We start from the raw sequence: 21,132 nt of genomic DNA, 5'->3' as shown, positions 1-21,132 counted from the left end.
TTTAGAATACAACAAATTACTCACATTTTTACTCTTTAGTAGCTAATTTACTGATTTCATTTTAATGTTTAAGCGCATCGAGTTTTATCAATATAAATAAAAAAATCAGTGGCGCTACAACCTCTCTAGGTCTTGGCCTCAGTTTTCTGTGTCTGTTACATGATGATGATGATTAAATCTAATAGGCAAGTAGGTGATCAGCCTCCAGTGCCCGACACACGTCGTCGACTTTTTGGGTCTAAGACATGACGGTTTCCTCACGATGTTTTCCTTCACCGTTCGAGCAAATGTTAAATACGCACATAGAAAGAAATTCCATTGGTGCACAGGGATGGAACCTACGACCTCAGGTATGAGAGTCGCACGCTGAAGCCACTAGGCTAACACTGCTCTGAGTGAGTTTTATACAAGATATTGACAAAAGACAAAAGACAATAACTGTTTATTAAAATATTTTGATTCTTTTCATAAGAGACGTTGGGTAAAACAAACTTTCGCCTATGGCACGATTGTTCAAAAGCTTTATTAAACGCGTGGAACTCTTCAAGGTTTTGTATCAAAATAGAAGACCATTGTTCAAAACATTTTTGTTTCCAAACTCCGTAAAGTAATTGTATGAATTCTTTTCTCCTTATTTCATTTCTGCTACATTTCATTTCTGTACTCCGTTTAACTGAGGACAGAAAATCTATGAAATGTGTGGGTGTCATTAGCGGCGCCACGACTGGAGCTTGTAACAAAGCAAAGGTGTAGGCGTGCATGTATGACCTTCAATTGTGGCCCTAGCTTATTCTTATTGAACGATCAGTGCATACATAGTAGGCATCTTTGGCTTTGGTAGCCATTTGCGCAATTCTTAAATTATCTGGACATATGCCAAGGTCCATGTGATACAGAAACAAATTTTATGTGGTTTCCCTAACAGATTTGTGTCTGACATTGTGGTACAATCGGAACTTTAATTAATCAAGTACATTATAACATATCGGCTATAAATGCCTATTAATTTACTTCTACACATACATAAATAAAAACACTAGCAACTTTCGAACGGCTTCACCAAATTGGAAAACTAACGGGAATCTAGGGTTGCCTGGAAGACATCGCTCGTTAGCGATAAGGCATCCCTTGTAATATTTATGTATTGTGTCATTTGTGTTTCTTTGCAACGAAGTGTGACTAAATAAATAAATAATAAATATTATATTTATTAAATCTATAACGTCACACTACAACCAAATTGTTACGGGACCTAACGACACACCTGGTATATATATAATGATGTACATAATAGAGAAAGTGCAGAGAATATAAAAAAACATAAAGGAAAGAGGGTGATAAATAAGATATAACTTACAAATTCTTCCTGAGATATCGTTTTGCTACGAGGGAATCTTTTTTAATTGAAGTTTATTGATTAAAACTATTTGCTCCAAATTTTTGAGGGAGTTTCGTATACGACACAGCTTTTTATACTAGCGTGTCCCGCGGTTTCATATGCCATTAATTAGGTTGCTACGTACCGTTATAAAATTGTCTAGAAATGTGCATCCCACATCAACAAAACGTACTGAAATAATTTTCATGAAATGGAATGTTCCTTAATATCGATGCTCATTCCGAATCGTTTCGATATGATATTTATTTTGTATTATGGACATACGTATTCGTAAATTCAAAAAGCCTAAATAGATTCTCGCACTCGAATATTGTCGTACTATATTACATACAACTCAAAGTAACTACAAACTTTTGAAGTTCAAAAGTTAAAGAAAGAAAATAAATAATCACGCCGAAACTCGGCTTAGACGAATTAAATATCTACTATTAAAGATTTCAAACTTTACCGTGTTGTATTGGGATCGCCCGTAAACTGTTAAAAACTTTGCCAATTGATAATAAATTTACGTATAACGAGCGCTGTACTTAAAATATATTTAAACTCGGATCACTGAACTCTTAATCTTTGTAATACATGATCTTTGGTTCTAACATACCTATCGATAGAATGTGAAGAAAACATTATTTACCCGCTCGTATTTTTAGTTTTACAGTTTTTATAAGCGAATTTTGTAAAAATATCACGATATGTTAAGTAAGAATAAATGGTTATTTTGCATGCGGATACAGTATTTTTATAGTTTAACCCTTTTTTTAAACTGTGTTATTCAATTAGAAACTGTGACAAAATCATGTAAACCCACAATTATTCAATACAGTATTGAATTTTAAAATTGGTTAAACAGCCAGGTTTTTTTCTTATTCCGTTATCATTATTTTTATCTGTCCAAGTTGCAATAAGTTTAGTAGAGTTATCGATATTTGGCGGTGGTATAATAAAATTCATTGTGACAACCAAAGGTTACAGTTATGATATTATGTGAAGCTTATTTTGGGGCTTTTACACTCTGTAAAACAGAGTGTATATAAAAAAATAATATAAAGGTTATTATTATAAGTTCTAGATTCAATGTTAAAATTGTTGTTTATATGATTACAAATAATAAACTTCATTGGCGCACGTAACGTTGTTTCTTGTCACTTATAAAAATAGAAGACAGACAGACAAATTTCAGTCTATTATATGTTGTTTTCTGTTATTAATAAATGTTATGGAGTAAGTAACTTAGGAAATTATCATAAATGCTTATTTTTTAACTTAAAAATGTGAAGGCGCACGTAGATTGCAGAGAACGTTTCTTCATTTCATTTAACATGAATATCAGTCAGGTTAATTATTTTTAAATTTAAGTATTGTTCAGGCTCTCAAACAGAGCAATTATATTTAAAATTGCGTAACAATTAATGAAATCAACGCGTTGTACACAATTAAATATTTCTAGGAGAATAGTTCGTAATTGTACGTGGAATCACATAAAGTCATGCAGCGCGGAAAAAATGTCTTTGTAATTAATTGCTAGTAGACGAGACAAATTCCGATTGCATTTTAATTCAATTTTCGTATTTTTTATGTGAGACGCTAAATTGTATATACAATTGTAACATAATATTTATCACTTCACTTACATTTCCAAATATTATCTGATAAAAGGTTATTACTTAAGACAATAACGATTAGTTTTGTGTTCAATTTAATTGATAGTATTTTTCTCTCATGCGTTTAAAAAAATAACGATTTAATTTTAAAATTAATATTTTTATAGATTATGATGTTATTATATAAGGGTATTTTATCAATGTATGCAACCCTTAATGCCTTTAACCACTAACAGCTATTTTATGTTTTTGAGACATTCTTGTCATTACGGCCTTAACTAACAAATTCAATTAACATTTAACAACATTGAATAAAGTATGCAATGTTTTTTTACTAACGCAAACTTTTTAAATTAATTAATTAATTAAAATTCCTAAGACTTTAACTTAATTGAATATTGCGTAAGTTGGTGAATACAATTTATATACTCTCTATTTTATAAATATATAATATAATATTTGTTTTCTTAATTGATAAAAACGTAAGAAATTATATATATATTCAAATCTCTCAATAAAAAAGAGTACTGCACAAAAAATCCGAGTGGTTGTTACTGCTAAAGAATCAAATTGGGTAGGTATACCGAAATGAATTGTCTACGTAATACGTGGGTACACAATTTTCGATATTAATTTACAGTTTTTCATTAAAAAACGAACATAAGTCTGTATTAAAAAACTGAGGCATATCTAAATGTACATGTAAATAAACAGGGGTTTCATAAAGGATAATTAAATGCGAGCACCTTTGAAGCGACGTGAAAGGGGACGCCTTGATGATCGATATTATTAATGCAGTGTAACCCTATCCAAAGCTGAGTACGTTCTGTTTTCGGGTTTCGTACAGACTAATTGATAATAGAAAAGTCACGATACATTTTTATATGTAATATTTAGAAGCGACTCGTGGGTGTTTTTAGAACAATACGTTGATTATTTGAATAGAATACACGTTTGCATTGTTTGTCTGATATTTCGAGGCGTCAAAACTAATGCTTGAATTAATAGTAAGGACTTATAACATTATCTGAGTTATATCGGACGTCAAGACAGAATACAAAATACTATCTGTATCACCTCGACGTTCCTCTTTTTTACGGTTTTTACGGTGCATCAACACTATATGGAATCAGTTGACCACTGAGATATTTGCGAATCAATTGGACTTAGGGTCCATGTAACGACCTTTTCCCTTCTTGATAGCCCGGCAACGCACTTGCAAGCCTTCTGGCAATGAGTGTCTATGGGCGGCGGTATCACTTAACATTAGGTGAGCCTCCTGGTTGTTTGCCTCCTATTAAAAAAAACATTTTTGAGTTAAGTGTTTTTCAAATTTCGACAATTATTGTTTTATAACTATACTAACAGACTCGGCCAAGCATTACTGTCACAAATTTTTTTATTATATTACATAGTAGTAAACTATTTAAAGGAAACGGTAGGAGAACTTATGTGAAACTTATGTCAAATAATAAACAAATATTTGCAATAAAATAATATTGCAGGTATACATTGATATTCGGGCAGTTTGATCTATCTTTTAAGTTAGATCAAACTGCACACGGTGTGCAAATTTGATTGATATCGGTTCGGTAGTTTAGGAGTCCATAGCGGATATACAACGTGACACGTAATTTATATGTATATTATGTACCTATAAGATTATGTACTTACACATAAAATACTATATTCCCTGTCTGAAACTGATAATAAATAACGGCAAAATGATTCCGGCAAAACCAATAACCGATGTATTTTGTCGAATTTAAAATATGTATTGCAATGCGTAGGTTGCCTTGCACGAAAATGAATTGAATTGACTTGAATTGACCTCTTTTTTCCAGCTCCTCATTGAAAAGCTTGACGCTGAATGAGGTTATAAGTTTTGTATGATAAATTTTCTTTTGTTCTTTTAGTTTCGATATATAAGAGGTTTTTAAACGTTCTTCTTTAAAAATTAACCAAATAATTAAGCCAATAATTACATAAGTTCATTAAAATGAAACATGTTCACATATGTAAAGTAGATTTTCCACACAATTCATATACTTTGCGATACCCCTTTTATCCGCACAGATGACATGCACTATACAGAGGTATATTTTGATACGTTTCAAAGTAATATGGATCAAATTTAATTCTAGTAAATTTGTTTTTAGTAATATCACTAGTAGTGAAATTAGTTCCTGGTAAATATTACCGTATGCACGCAAATAAAATTCCTGTATTACTAAAATACGGAGTACCTAATATACGTAATTGATTTTATTAAATCATTATGAAAACAAAGAACCTAATGCTTTGTATTTCCCATAACCATACACCCATTTGAGCGTGTTTTGATTAATGACTAACGGATACGACATACGTTTACCTGTACCTATATACACCTCTTAAGTACAAAATTTTAAACGTAAAAAAACATGAAAATTTTAAATAATCTGAACAACTTTCGAATCCACTTAAACACTTATTAAAATCGGTCTACTGCATTACGGCTTTGTCGGGAAAGATTCAATCGACTTGGTCCTGACATTGTTAATGATAATATCGGAAAGATAAGCTATTAGAAACTCGAATTAAACACATCAACAGAACAACTTTAAAATTTCTAATGTAAAATTTCAATCGTACGTAACCATAGATAACATTACGTTTAGCTCTCCGTGTGTTACTCCGTGTCAGTTTTTGTTAGGTCACGTGACACGTCCCAAGGAAACAGGGTGAAAGGTCCGTCCCATGTCCTTCTCCTGGTTCTAAGCTACCTCACCAATTTTCAGCCTTTCGTGAGTTCTTAGAGTAACTAACACGACTTTATTATATATTATATAGATTTTGATGAAGTATTTTTTTGAATTTCAATTATCATACAAACTGGATTATACGTAACCAATTTAGACAATAGAGCCTTTAATGTAACATCATTCCAGGGAATTTCCAAAAATAATTTATCACGTCTACTTTAATAGAATTAGTTGGTAACACTGTAAACAGGTTGTCAAAAGAGATTTTCGATCCCTATTAAAAGATTTTAATTTGGAATCTGGATGTTGTATGAATATTTCTAGCATCAAAGAGTTCGATCAGGAACATTGTATGAAAACCTTATTCGATATCACAAAGTATACCTGGCGCAAAACATGAATAAATGTTTTACACGTTCTCATTATTACACATTCACTCGTTAAGTAAGATAAAATTATATTTTATGAGAAGATACGCAGAGTTTAGACCTGCCTCGCAAGAGTATTATCTTCCTGTATGTATTAATTTTAATTTTAATATTTTCCAATATAATTATACCGTCGAACAGTTTTCATAGTCCAGTATTAATAACTGTTATATAGATTAATAATTGTTTTTAACATTACATACTTTTTTTAAGCCTTTCAGCCGAACTCAAGAGTCGTTCATTAAAAAATAGTATCTAAAACGTTTAGTAACAACAGAGCTATCGTTACCTTTCCCAGTGGAGGTAGACAGAATCAAATACTAAACAAAATCCTCAGAGGGCTTAATTTTACTAGTAAAGGTGCATTTCCTGTACATTTTGTGGTGACCGGGTAGTATAATTAATTTTAACCGTGATTCCCTTCGGTGTATCCCCTATGCGTTATTTTCACTACCTATCGGATGTACATGATTTTATTTTTATTTTTTACTTTATCATTATTATTTTGCAGTTGGCAGTGCTAGAAGTGACTTTGTTCATTTAACTTCTGGAGTACCTGTGACCAGATGGTGACTGTCACAAAATCTACGCCGACTTGAATGACCTTTGTTATTATTATAGAGAAATCCGAATATCGGTTTATACTTCAAACGGTGTCAAAATAATGAAAAGAAAACCAAATTAACTTTATTTATCCTATTAAAAACAAATCCGTTAAAGAAGTAGGTTCTGTTAGTATCTTAATAATATTATATATTCATTTTATAGTCTAAGGTATACTATTATTATATTATTATATATTGACGTAATACTTGACAAAGCTTATGAGCAGCTTGATTTTGTAAGACATGTCAGTGACCATTATCATAATGTCACAAAGCGCATACATATGTACGAAGTGTTCTCGAATATGGTTACTCGGTTTGGTCACCCAGTTACATAATACACAAAGAAAACATTGAAAAGATCCAAAATGACTCTTAAATTTATCTCTTATAAAAACTTTTACAAGTTTAATACCTATGAAGACACACGTGAACATTATAAAATTGATACCTTACACTCTCGACGAAAACAATACGGGTTACTGCTACTACATGACATCATCTCAACATTAATTGCAGCTTACTTCTAGGAAAATTGCCTGTCTTATTCTAGCCTACCAGACTCGTGATCATGCTTTGTTTCATGTATCTCACAACACTAATGCATACAATGCAGTTTTGTATCGCATAGCCCGGACATACAACGACCAAAATTTAAGCCTTTACTTTTATCGCAGAATTTGGTTAAAAGGAGTAAGAAGAATATCCATAGCTTAAAATCACTTGCACCAAGAGCATATATACCTTCACATAGTTACACTTTCACACCATTGCACTATACAGCCAAATTAGTTACCACTTAGTTAAATATATTGAACAATTAGTATTTTTTTATTATAGATAATTTTTGTTTACTGTCGGATTACGAAATAAATAAATTATGATCTATCGAATGTGCCATACCAGCTGATACGCTTCTAAAGATAAATTTAAACTTTGCGCAAGATCTATTGCGTTGTGACGTATATAGGCCGAATATTTATATCTCTCTGATGTTTTTATGTTAACAAAACAATTCCTTTCCGTTGTTAAAGATTTAATAGCTCCGAGAAATCTATGAGGAAGTTAATTTATTTCCGGTGGCCGGATTATATCTGTTTCGAATTAGGATGACAAGTGTTGGATTTCCTTACACATTTGAATGTTCTGTTTTAATACTAGGTTTCAAGTTAGCCTTCTATAAAAGTCTACGTCTCTCTTCACACGTTCAATATATCGGTTTTATTAGAAATAACCTGAGAAGTTTTAGAGGCAGGGCTTGGTGCAGACAATTCTGTTTTTTTTGTTATACACTAAAAAAAGTCTTTATAAAGAACTAAAAAAACCTTTCTTGCAGGAATCGTGCGGGAGCGACATTAGATCACCGCTTCAGGACTTCAGTGGATGCCAGTGGAGTACGACTCACGGTGTCTTCAGCCCAAATTGGCGATAGTGGCGTCTATACTCTACAAGTATGTTTTATGATATAGACCGGAAGATTAGCAAGATTATTGTGTTTCATTACCTTGATTTCTAATCGTATCTTATAGTTAATAAGGAATCTTTAAGTAGTATATTATCACTATTGATGCAATCAGAATTTAAATTAACTTTTATATAAAAAAATATCGATGTAAAAAAGTAAATCCAGTACTTTTATTTTCTAAGTCCTACAAGGCTTAGTTCCACTAAAAGATATTTAAGAAAAAGGTCATTGTAGGCCATTTGTATTAATACATCTGCTTAGCCTAATTTTCTGTTGTCTTTTTTCCTATACTTTCTCTTTAAATCCAGGCAAGCAATGCTGCGGGCAAAGACACGACTCGGGTCTCATTGGAGGTATCTCCAGATGAGACACCTACAGGAGACGACCCACCCGCTTTCCTTCGACGACTGCAGGACCTCACTGTAAAGGTCGGGACCAGGACTAGGTTCCTTGTGGAAATCTTAAGCTCCACTGAGTGCAGGGTTAGTATTATTTAAACTGTGAAAAATCTGAGGCCAATCTTAAACTGAGGATTCGATTTTTACTTTGCTTTCTTCGCCCTTCTCTTTGGGTTAATGTATTGTTTATTAGTTGTCTGAAGTATTTGTAAAGTTTAATTATTTCGCACTTTTACAACTGACAATGATTCTGATCTGTAATAGTATTGGCCGAGTGGCTTGTGCGTGCGACTCCCATCCCTGATATCGTAGATTCGATCCCCGGCTTCACACTAATACTTTGGTGTCGGCAAACATCGAGACGAAACCGGCATGCGTTAGACGCAGACGCAAATATCTACGGCATATGTCCGGCAAAGAAAAACGTTTACCTACTAGCCTATTATAAAACGTAAACGGAAACTTAAGGCCCAGAATTAAAAATAAATTTTGTAGCACGACCGGTGTCATTTTCTAAATAATACTCTCTTACCTAGAAACAGTCAAATATAGTCAAAGTAATTATTCATATAGCTAAGCTATAGTACACTTATGAGCGTCAGAAAAGAAGTTAATAATTAAAAAATAAAATAACTAACTAAAATAAGGTTTCTTTCACAGGTTATTTTTACTTTAGCAAAATATAGCTTTTTCAGAATATTATAGGCATATATGTCAGGTCTTAAACAAACTTTAATCTAGACAGTCTCCATAAAAATTTACGCCCTTTGAAAATTTCGCTTGACGTGCGACATTTACAAAGGTTGTAGTTTTTAATAATACCGAAATAACACCTGTGAAATAATATAAATAAAAAAATAAAAATAAGTGTCGCTGTATTCGAATTTTAAACAATTCTTTTAAAGAAAACACTTTTTCCACGGATTGAAGCTGTGTATAACTATAAACTTTATTTTTATTAACTAAATTTTTTCCGACGTTTCACTTGCTTTACAGCATCACGGTGACTTAAAATTATGTAAAATAATTATAAATTTATAATAATACATATCTTCAATCCGTTTTATCAAATATATATATCAAATACGACAAAAATAAGACTAAATAATAATCTTCATTTGAGAGAAAATCAAAACGCAAGAGAAAAGAAAATCGAGAATAAACTATTAGGTGTTTGATTGGCTTGACGAACTAATTGGGAGACATTTTCTAGTAACCCTTTTGTTCATAAATATAATCTACTATATTTCAATAAATATAATAACTGAGAAGCGTGAGTTAAGTTCGGTGGCGTTTGTTGGAGAGATGTTCATATAAATAAAATTCTTTGTTTGAAGTTAAGTGACAACTGTCTTTAACCGTTTAAAACTAGAGTAGATCGTATAAAAGAGCAGTGTTGGCCTAGTGGCTTCAGCGTGCGACTCTCATACCTGAACTCGTAGGTTCGATCCTTGGCTGTGCACCATTGGACTTTCTTTCTATGTGCGCATTTAACATTTGCTCGAACGGTGAAGGAAAACATCGTGAGGAAACCGACATGTCTTAGACCCAAAAAGTCGTCGACGTGTGTCAGGCACTGGAGGCTGATCACCTACTTTCCTATTAGATTTAAAAATGATCATGAAACAGATTCAGAAATCTGAGGCCAAGACCTAAAGAGGTTGTAGCGCTACTGATTTATTTTAGATCGTATAAAACATAAAATTACGGTTGTTGGGGATGCGGCGCTGGTGTACACATGTCATACTTCTTTATGGCCATATTTTTCGAAAACTGATCTACTAAGTATACGCAACTTTACAGAAATTGGTGAAATATAGTTAAATTAGATAAAGTTTAATAACAGGCTTTTAATAACATAGACACGAATACAAACAATACAATTATTTCATTTTACTCCTAAGATTGTTACAGAATTTCATTAATTCTAACAGAATTATTACTAACATTGTTATCGTTATTATATATTTTCGTTAATAATGGCTATGAATTTTTTCGAATAAACCGTGGTATGGACAAGAAAAAGGTGGCGCGTAACCGAAAAATGTAAAGTTTCACTTTGAAGTGAATTTAAGTCAGTTTTTGAAAATTGTAACTTATTTATGGTTTCTTAAAACTAAGTGATACATATGTTATCTATAATGACTATAAGTGATATTGACCTATTATTTATTCTCGGAAACGAAAACGTTATATTACAATCAATGAATCTATAAAAATGTAAAGGGCTAATTTTACGTATCATAATTTATTGGCTAAAAATTATTAACTAAAATATATATATATATGCGGATATAAGTCTGTTTGCACAAAATGAACAAAGGTTCCTCGGAAGCAACCTTATAATGCGATGCGATAATTGAAAATATGTAGTTCCAAATCTAATTTTTAACCATGCCTCTTAAAATGGTATAAGTATATTTGTTGTTCAAATTAAACGGCGTAATTCATTTTCTATTGTTCGCTTTATTTATGACTATCTATCTAATATCTATATTTTTGACATATATGTCTCTACAAATAGAAAATCCTTAAATGAAAGTATTATGAATTCAATAATAACTTTCGGCCTGCCCTAGCTCCAAAAGTCTGGCTATATATATACATATTTATTTTGTAAGTAACTACAGCCTGTCTTATGCCATGGTGTAGTATTGAAAGGTAGAAAGGAAATGTGTCCAATAGTTTTTCAGTTTATTCCTTACAAAAGTACAAAAGTTTTACAAATCTAGATAATAATATAAACTTTCTTCTAAGGGCTTAACTTTCTTCTCCGTTTAGTCCAACGGAATCTTTCGTCACCAAATTCCTTTGACGGTTCAACAATAGTAGAAAATTCTATATTACAAAGGCAACTAAGAGTAGTAGTTTCGAATTCGGACCGGAGAGAGACAACCTAGGATTTCGTACTTCATCGCAATACCCGTTGATTCATTGGTAATTATAGATTGCTTCTAAGAATTGGTCATAACACCTGAACTGTCTATTAGTTGACATAATATTATGTAGCAGTATTTTAAGTACTAAAATAGAATCAAGCTGGTACTGAAATTAGCCTGTAGCTAGTAGTACCGTCACGTACAGGTTTAAATTTTGCAAAAAGATTTAAATTTCTTGAAAATTTTTAAACTGTATTATGTTATGTTAAGCGAATAATATATCACATATAAATTTATAATTTAATGCAAATCTAGCATTTTAGAAGAGATAGCGAAAGTATTTTACCGTAAACTTCAAGGTCCCCGTGACCCACTAACCCCCAAGGCTCCGGGTCAGGTCATGACATCATGTCCTTGAACTTGTTACGGAACGTACATAATATAGCGTCGTAAACCGAGAAATTTGATGTGAAATTGATGACTTTCTCAATGTATACCACTGTTTTGTTTTTAACCAACCAATGAAGGAGGCTCTCAATATATCAAAAAAGATTTTATGTACGCTCCTATAGTAATAAACCCATTGAGAAATCCCGAATAGCCTTGAACGGCGACGGAATTCGTGCATAGCTGTGTGACATAACTCTTCTATTTTAAAATACGATGTGGGAGTTCTGTTTTTACAAAAATTTACTAGATCTATAATTCTATCGTCTGTAACGGTTCAAACTAAAGGGCATTTAATTATTTCATGCCGCCCCCTCGGGAAATTTTGTACCGGTTCGTACCAATATTACACGCAAACACCCTTGCCCCTGATAATATTATGTTATATACATTTTAATCAAAATGTCAAGGGCACTTCTTCAAAATTAAATGCTTCTGGTGAATCAATGAAACAACGTGTGTCTGTTATTTGACTTGGAACAAGCTGAACTGCATTTATTTAAAGACCCTTAACTAATACATGTGACTTACATTACTCACTAGATGCTAAGTATACTAACAAACTAAATATAATAACACCCCCACACATATTAAACTAACACCGCCACAATATGAAAATAACACAAGTACATTATTTTTCAACTAATAAGCCCTAACATTCACAAAAGCTTTATGCTTGTTTGAACTTAAACTTTTTGTAAGCAAATCAGCTGGCATATCAGCTCAACATAAGTACTGAACATTTACGAACTTTTGAGCAACAATCTCTTTACAAAAATAAAATCTTACATCTTTATATTTAGATTTGTTATGAAATACAGAATTCAATAACAATTTTTGTGCACGTTGGTAGTCATTGTTCAGAATAATAGTGTAGATTTGTCAATAATTGCACATTGCAAGTTTTGTAAGTAAATAGTTTCTTTACAACACTCTGAGATATCGATACATACTCTGCCTCTGTACTAGAAAGTACAACAACCTTTTGTTTTCAGCTTTTCCAAGATATTGCCTGATATTTCAAACACATAACCCGTATATGAACTCCTACTAATAACACCACTGCCCCAATCGACGTCAACATAACCAATTCGTAATTTCAGAATTAACTTTTGAGTCCTATTTTTAAGTATAATGCTTATAATAATATAGCCTTTATTGCTGTATGTATATACAAGTGTGAAATACTTAAAACGTGATCACTAAAAATAAAAAATAATACTAATAATTAATCGGCAAGCCTGTGGATTTTTAGCATGATTATATAAAGCTTATTATATAAGCATAATATTTCTTAAAATATCTTAAAATTATTTTCTCATGTTGCCAATGTTCTTTAGTAAAACAATTATTAAATAGGCTCATGTAACTGACTGAATATCATATATCAAAAAAGAGAAATACATCAAAATACCTATGACACATTTGTTTTCTATACTAAGATTCAGTTTACATTCCATTGGTGTGATATGCAATCCAACATTTTAAATTAAGTTAACAACTGGTCCCTTAAGCCTCTTTATCTAATTTTACAGAATTTTTACTGCACACAACTCGCATACCCAAACATTGTTTTACAATATCTAAATCTTTAATCCTAAAATTGTTTGCTAAATACTTTTTTAAGTTTATTACTTTATTACAATCATTAGAAAATTAGTTATTGTTTCTCTTATTAAACAAACAAGGTTCATATTTAGATTTTAAAACCAATGCTATATAAGATTATTTTAATCCATAAATATATTTTTTTAATTTTAACATCATTTAAATCCCCAAAACAATCTGGTTTTTGCATAAAAATATCCTCTTCAAGATGTCCATTTAAACGAGTTTTGTTTTTACATCTGAGTGTGTTGTTTTAAAATCTAATTTTACAACCAAGGCAAAGAATAATCTCAAGATAGAATATGGAACCACTGGAGAGAATGTTTCATTGTAATCCACACATCCCTGAGTGAAATCTTTTAGTTATTTTATTTATTTATTTATTTATTTATTGGGAAACCAAACAGAGACATCCTTAAAAAAAAACAAAGTCAAAAATAAAACAAATACAAACACACTGGATGCATCCACAACAGGTTACACTTATATATGATACAAAAAATAATACATGACAACAACACACATAATAGTAATATAAAGTTATGACATTAAGAGTTGCTTTATTTTATTCTTAAACAAAGCAGTAGTGGAGTGCGAAAAAGGGTCAATGTTTTTGATTGAATCTAAGGAAGAACACATCCTGTGAAGAGGCTCGCGGAACCCAATGTTGGTTCTGGGAGTCTGAAAATTAAAAGTTCTATGTAAGCGTAGAGACCTGGCAGGAACATTAAATGGTATGAGTTCAAGAAGATCTGAACAACGTATTTCATTTACGCATATTTTTTTTTTTTGCCACTACATGCGCTCGATATGAAACTTGTCCACGTCATACGTATTGTAATAACCGAGAGATACAATACCGTATTTAGAAGTCTGCAGAATTAAACAAGAAAGTGCGTGGGTACAAAGTACAAATAACAGAAGTGAAACTTGCCAAAGAACTAATTTTTAAGCCCTGTTGATATTAAGACAAATCTAAAACTTTAGATTTCCGAGAATTAGAGCGAGGGAATACGGAAGATATGTCAAGAATTTGATGAACTTAATTATCATTAAAATATTTAAAGTGTGGGAAATTAATACAAATTAAAAAATTATTTTTTCGAATTTATTTCGTCGAAGATAACACGTGGCATTTTAATTTAGAATTAGTCATTTGAGATTTCAATAAATTATTTTGCTTAAAATACTTATATTTCATACGGTCTCTTTACAATCTTTTTTTTTACTAATTATAATTTCTAAAAAAAAAATCGCTTTCTCTCTCTCTATCGGTCTCAATCCTTGTGACGTGTCATATTATTATTATTGCGTTCCCTCCGTAAAATTTTACCCTCATGCGCCTAAAGAAGTTAACAATTTTTAGACATTTACCGTCTTTTTTTTACTAAGTAATAAATTTTCCCTTTTTTTTAATTCCGTCATCGTTATCTGTTCTGCGTAACATTCAAATTTAAATTTTGGTCAAAATTATAATTGCTTCCACAGGTTTATATTATATTAACTTGTATGGACTGCTGCTATTTTGAAGTTTTCCTACATACAGTTATTACAATTCTTTTCAATACCAACATTTATTAGGTGACCTGGTACCGTAACGAGCGTCGACTTCTGGAGGCGGAGAGGATTGCTCTGGTACGCGACGGCAACTTCTGGTGCGCAGATGTTGCAACGGTCAGCGTAGACGATGCTGGCAGGTGGACCTGCACTGCTGAAAACTTGGGAGGAAGAGCCAGCTGCTCTGCACATCTCAATGTATTAGGTATATTTTCATAAAAAAAAACATGCCAGCTATATAGCTCGTCTTTTCTATATATTGTTGTCCTATCTTTTTTCGACTAAATTTTATAATATGTTGCCCACTGTGCTCTACACAATTTCTATCATAACTATAGTTGTTTTGGATTATATGGACGTCCTTATTCGCGTCAAAACAAATAGGCAGAAAATTTGCATAAATGCCCTACTTTGGGTACAGGAGAAATCCCGTTCCGAAAATTGATCTTATTCATGATTGGAAATTAATAAATTATTTTAACCTTATGATTTTCAATATAGGATATATATTTGTTTTCTCCGAACAACTCTGTTAGGCCCTCTCACACTTCATTACGCGTTATTACAATACAAAGAAATCGTTAAAAACAATTGATATGCTGACACAAATATGGCATGGTAATTTCTATTGTCTTAATATTAGTAATTTGTTCATTTATAATTTAAAAACACAAAAATTTAAAATGCTTATTGTTAATATTTAAACATTTCGTAATTTCTCTGAATTTAACAAATATAACTTCCATTTAATAAAATTGCCTACACGTTTTTGAGATACATCACATGTATATTTTGCATGTATGCTAAGAATTATGCAAATAATGCAAGCAGTACGGGGTAGAAACCCCGTAGAGATTGTTTTTGTGCTTTTCGGGATAAAAACCTAAGTACTGAATAACACAATTTTTTTAATTATTATTTTTTTAATTAAATTTAATTCTCTCCTATAATACCTCAAAGAACAAGCTTCGAAAGCTTACCATTACAGCAATACAACTGTTATAGTATATTGAAGTTTAATGTCCTGGCGCTTGTGACAAAATCATATTTGACAGGGGTGACCCGCAAACGCCAAACCAATTAAATATTAATATTGTCTATGTTGAATATTTTAGTGCCAAAGGCATATAAACGTCCGGAGTTTGTAGAAGAACTACGCGCCATACTCACAGAACAAGGAACTGTGTCATTGGAGTGTAAGGTTGTCGGGGTACCCACTCCTGTACTGAGATGGTTTAAGGTGAGCTAATAACATTTTGTATGTTCACTGTTACATGCAGAATTCGCACTATAGTCGAATTTATACGGTATAATTTTTGGTTTAAGAAGTATTATAACACAATTATCAAGTTGTATAGCTCTGTAATACTATTCGTGAGTTTTCATCTAAGGAACATAAATACTGTATTGTAAATGAATTCTTTCGTCCCTTTTATTCCAGGACAGTAGAGAAATAAAAGCTGGCGACGTGTTTGCACTAACAGCTAATGCTGATGACCCTACCTCTCTTGGTACTTACACCTGCGAGGCAATCAATTGTATGGGGAGGGCCTATTCCTCATCGAAGGTACATGTCATCGGACGCTCCAAGGAAGGATCAGATAAGCCAGGGTAATTTTCTTTGCCTTTTGAACTTTAATCAAGAAATATTCTAAAACCACAATCTCGGAACCTGTTTTTTGGATTCTTTTGATTCCCAAGGATAGTTCCTTATAGTATTTATAGTTTTTCTTTTGTCGATGCATTGTATTCAATGCAACGTTAATATAAGAATGCCGGAGCCTTCTTGTTTCTCTTGAATACAGAATATTAAAATAATAACGGGTTGCTACACGGTACAAGGAGCCCGAAGGAAGTTTAAAGAATTACGTTTATCAAGTAAATACATTTATGATAATATTTTAAAAGTGCGGAAAAATATGGATAAAAATAATAGTAGCTTCCATAATTATAGCTCTCTAAATTGTGAACCAGCCGTAAGGTGCCATAAAACAAATAATAATTTTTAAGGCAACTTTTCTGTACTCAGGGCAACACCGTTTATTATTTGTAGATATAGCGATGCACGATTTTCAAAGTCGAGAAGGTATATAATCTCGAAGTATATAATTTCATTTCATTTTCATTATATAAAAATGAACCAAAACTCTTACAGTTACTATTCATACTACGCATTTTTCTCCGAGAAACTAACAATAATTCCACACAATTTCATGTCCTTGCAGGCATTTCTACAACTTTCGGTTGATCAGGTCCAACGTCAGTAGAAGTACTTGGCAAATAAATTTTTCACCTCTCACACTGGGTTGCAAACATAAATAAATTTCAGAATTATTATTCAATAAGGTTAAAGTATCTAATTCGAAGTCCAATTTGGCGTTATACTATCTGAAAAAATCTAAGCCTAATATGCCATCGGTCATGCAACATAACTCTCGAAAAACATGAAACCTGTGTATAAATCCCATGTCCTTAAATGACAATCTTAAAACAACAAAACCTACAGAGCAGTGATCACCACATACTCCGTTTATTGTTACATTCCCCTTTTGGAATGGAATGTTATTCCTATGCAACGTCTCATATTTTATCGCGCTAAGTGACGCACCCGTATCGAGTAACCAATTATAATCTTTAGTACCTGGTTTTAAAAAATAAAATTATAATGACTATATGAACAAATAAATAAATAATCGCGTGATTCTGCTGTTTATTTACGAAAAAATTGTGAGTACTTATATTCAGTAGGGGGTACTTATACTAGCGTATTTTGTGAATCGTGAACCGAAATCGATGTTACGTAGTTTCGACCACGGCTACTACGAGCTGTATTATTATTATGTATGTACATACTATTTGGGCCACGTTTACCATAACTCCTAAAGTACCTTACCGGAACTGCCCTCGCTGGTGCTTGTAGGTACCGCGAGCCATAGTCCTCGTTTTCACCTTGATTTTGCTTATACAGTTATTAATACTCAGTAATATTAATAAACACAACCACAATGCTATCTAATTTAGACGACCGACAACGCGAGGCGGGATTTACGGAACTCAAAATCAACACCCGGAAAACGAAATAAATGCGTGTTGGAGTTGATAACCGCACCCCAATGCTGATGGGCGTGGAAATCGTTAAAAAATTATTTACCTCGGAAGCGTCGTGTCTGAAACTGGAGGTACAGAAGAGGATATCACTTCATGCATTGCCAAGGCCCGAGCAACCTTTGCACAACTTCGGCCTGTATGGCAGTCGCGGATGTTGACGCGTCGAATCAAGATTAAAATATTCGGATCCAACGTCAAGTCTGTGCTGCTCTATGGTTGTGAAACGTGGAAGATCACCAAAGACATCTCGCACCGACTCCAAGTCTTCCTCAACCGCTGTCTTCGCCGTATTCTGAGCATTTACTGGCCTAAAATCTCTAACGAGCAACTTTGGGAGCGCTGCCGAGAAACCCCGATCAGTCAGTAGATCAAGAGACGCAAGTGGAATTGGACAGTTACACTTATATACTTTGAAAGGATTCCAATCATATTCCCAAGCAGGCGCTTGATTGGAACCCGCAAGGAAAGCGAAAGCTAGGTCGTCCCAAGCAAACCTGGCGCCATACAGTAGGAGACGAGGCAAAGGACTTGGAGCGAGGAGAAATACGAGGCTCAAGACCGAACGCGATAGAGACTCATTGTACGCCCTCTGCCCCACCTAGGGGTTATAGAACATTACCAATATTAATAAACACATAGTTTCAACTTAGTGACACTGTTTATAATCCCTAGACCTTATTAAGCAATCGGAATGCAACGTGAACCCGATCGCTGACTGGCAGGGTCGCCATGTAAGGATGGACGTTGGAGAGAAATGAAAAGTTGTATCTGTTTCAGTGGTTGGCTTTATAATATCTTAAGTATAAAACGGTTACATCTTATATAAGCAGGATTAACATATATGACACTATATATTATGTATCACTACAGTAGGCGCAGGTATTTTTACTTAATTCATGGACACACATAATTACTGGCTTGTTTATTATGATTAAGATAAATAATTAACGGATAAATATTCTCTTGTTGCTTAGTGGCCTGACATCTGATCCGCCGCCAATATTCACAAAGGAGCTGGAAGATCAGTTTGTAAGAATTTGCGATCATCTTTCATTAAGATGTCAAATCGTGGTGCCACCCTGGCCGCGTAGCGTTGTTTGGTACAATAAGCAAGGAAAAGTTGATCCTAGTACACGGTGAGTAGTTTTTGAAGACATTTTCCTCTAGTGAACACGTATGATATATTACTATACGTGTACTAAAATAATGGCGATTTTTATTTAAAAAATCTGCAGCATTACAAGCTTTTTTATGTCTGGCTTTCAGATTTCTGTATCCGTTTCATGATTTTTTGTCAATCTAATACGCAAGTAGGTGATCCTGTGCCTGGCTCACGCCATCGGCTTTTAGTGTCTAAGGCAAGACGAATTTCTCACGTTTTCGTTCACCGTTCGAGCGAATATTAAATGCACACATAGAAAAACAAGACACAAACAGTTCCTCGCCAGCTAGCTTACCTGCCATATGTGAAGGGAGTTACAGATAGAATTAGCCGGGTCCTAAAACGAGCTTCCATTAATACAATTTTCAAGCCGCACAAGAAGATTCAGCAATTCCTAAGACCAATCAAAAGTAACACCCCATTGCAAGATGCAGGTATATACAAACTGGATTGCGACTGTGGCCTGTATTACATAGGGCAAACTAAACGCAATATGTCCAGCAGACTCAAGGAACACATTGCGGACATAAGACATAGACGACACACAAAATCAGCAGTCTGTGAACACACACTAGATAGGCCTAATCACTACATACGCTTTGACCAACCGAAAGTACTTGCGAAAGAAAAAAGATTCTTCCCAAGATTGGTACGCGAAGCCATTGAAATCAAAAAACACGCCAATTTCAATAGAGAGGACGGCCTAAAATTATCAAACACCTGGGATCCAATAATATCCAAATTAAAATCTCAAAATAAACAACCCGCGAAAATGGAGGACACCGTGAGCAATTTCTGCAAAAACCCTACATCTTTTAGTCGATACCAACTCCGGGGAAATAAATACAGATAACACAACATTTTCTGCAGCTGTAATACTTTTTGACATTTAACACTTTGTCTTCAGTCACCGTGACCACGCACGCTGTAAAGCACGCGAAACGTCGGTTTAAATTTAAAATTATGTACAAATAATTATAAGTTTAAATATAATAATACATATCTATAATCCGTTAAAAAAGTGTTTTTCTTTAAATGTGTAAAAGTTATGTAAATAAAAGACGTAAGTCCATCGGTGCACAGCCGAGGATCGAACCTCACGGTTGAGAGCCGCTTTTTTATTATAAATGGAGTATTTATGACCAACGCTTAAATATCCCAGTTATGAGGTTTAGCTTAGAAAAATTATACGATTTCGTGCCGTTCTCGTAGCTGGGAAACAAAACCAGTATGACAATTTTTTTTAAAATATTGATATAAAATCATTTACTTTATGTTCAATACGAATAAAAAACTGCGAGTAGACTTTTTCCATCCAGGTGTGTTTCAACTTACTATTTTATAGATACCACATAATTGAGGATGGCGTTGGAGGTTATATGATAGAAGTTTCGGCTTCTGAGTGGGCTGACGAAGGAGAATGGAAATGCGTAGCAACCAGTGCTGGTGGCAGGGTTGGTATTTCAACCTGCAGTGTCACAATGGATGGTAAACCTACTTTTTTCTTGGACACAAATTGAAAAAAATTGATTGTATAAATCGAATTAAAGAACCGATATATTTTTTGGTAAAAGTTTGATTTACATGCCTTTTAAATATAACAATACTATTAAATAAACAAATTTGTGTAAGATTCAATCAACACTTTACGTGAAAAATTATGTATGATTTTTTAAGAGATTCAATGATGATTTTATAAATTCATAAATATTTCAGAATTTCTTAAGTTCTAAA

The 21,132-nt window shown here is 33.1% G+C and overlaps 1 protein-coding gene across 4 annotated transcripts in view; it reads left to right on the top strand.

Moving 5' to 3' along the window:
- LOC111003404 overlaps positions 1 to 21,132 on the top strand; it is a 52,209-nt gene that overhangs the window by 4,675 nt on the left and 26,402 nt on the right. For 3 of the 4 annotated variants that reach the window (XM_045634188.1, XM_022273882.2, XM_022273883.2), the window contains exons 2-8: positions 8,111 to 8,225; positions 8,548 to 8,721; positions 15,153 to 15,333; positions 16,244 to 16,368; positions 16,570 to 16,739; positions 19,211 to 19,372; positions 20,744 to 20,886. In XM_045634188.1, coding sequence (XP_045490144.1) covers positions 8,111 to 8,225; positions 8,548 to 8,721; positions 15,153 to 15,333; positions 16,244 to 16,368; positions 16,570 to 16,739; positions 19,211 to 19,372; positions 20,744 to 20,886 — 1,070 coding nt within the window. The remainder of the gene's footprint in view (positions 1 to 8,110; positions 8,226 to 8,547; positions 8,722 to 15,152; positions 15,334 to 16,243; positions 16,369 to 16,569; positions 16,740 to 19,210; positions 19,373 to 20,743; positions 20,887 to 21,132) is intronic. The other variant, XM_022273884.2, reaches the window with a different exon arrangement.

The sequence above is a fragment of the Pieris rapae genome, chromosome Z (assembly GCF_905147795.1).
Source record: "Pieris rapae chromosome Z, ilPieRapa1.1, whole genome shotgun sequence".
Taxonomy (NCBI): Eukaryota; Metazoa; Arthropoda; class Insecta; order Lepidoptera; family Pieridae; genus Pieris; species Pieris rapae.
This window is presented reverse-complemented; position numbering and strand designations above follow the sequence as displayed.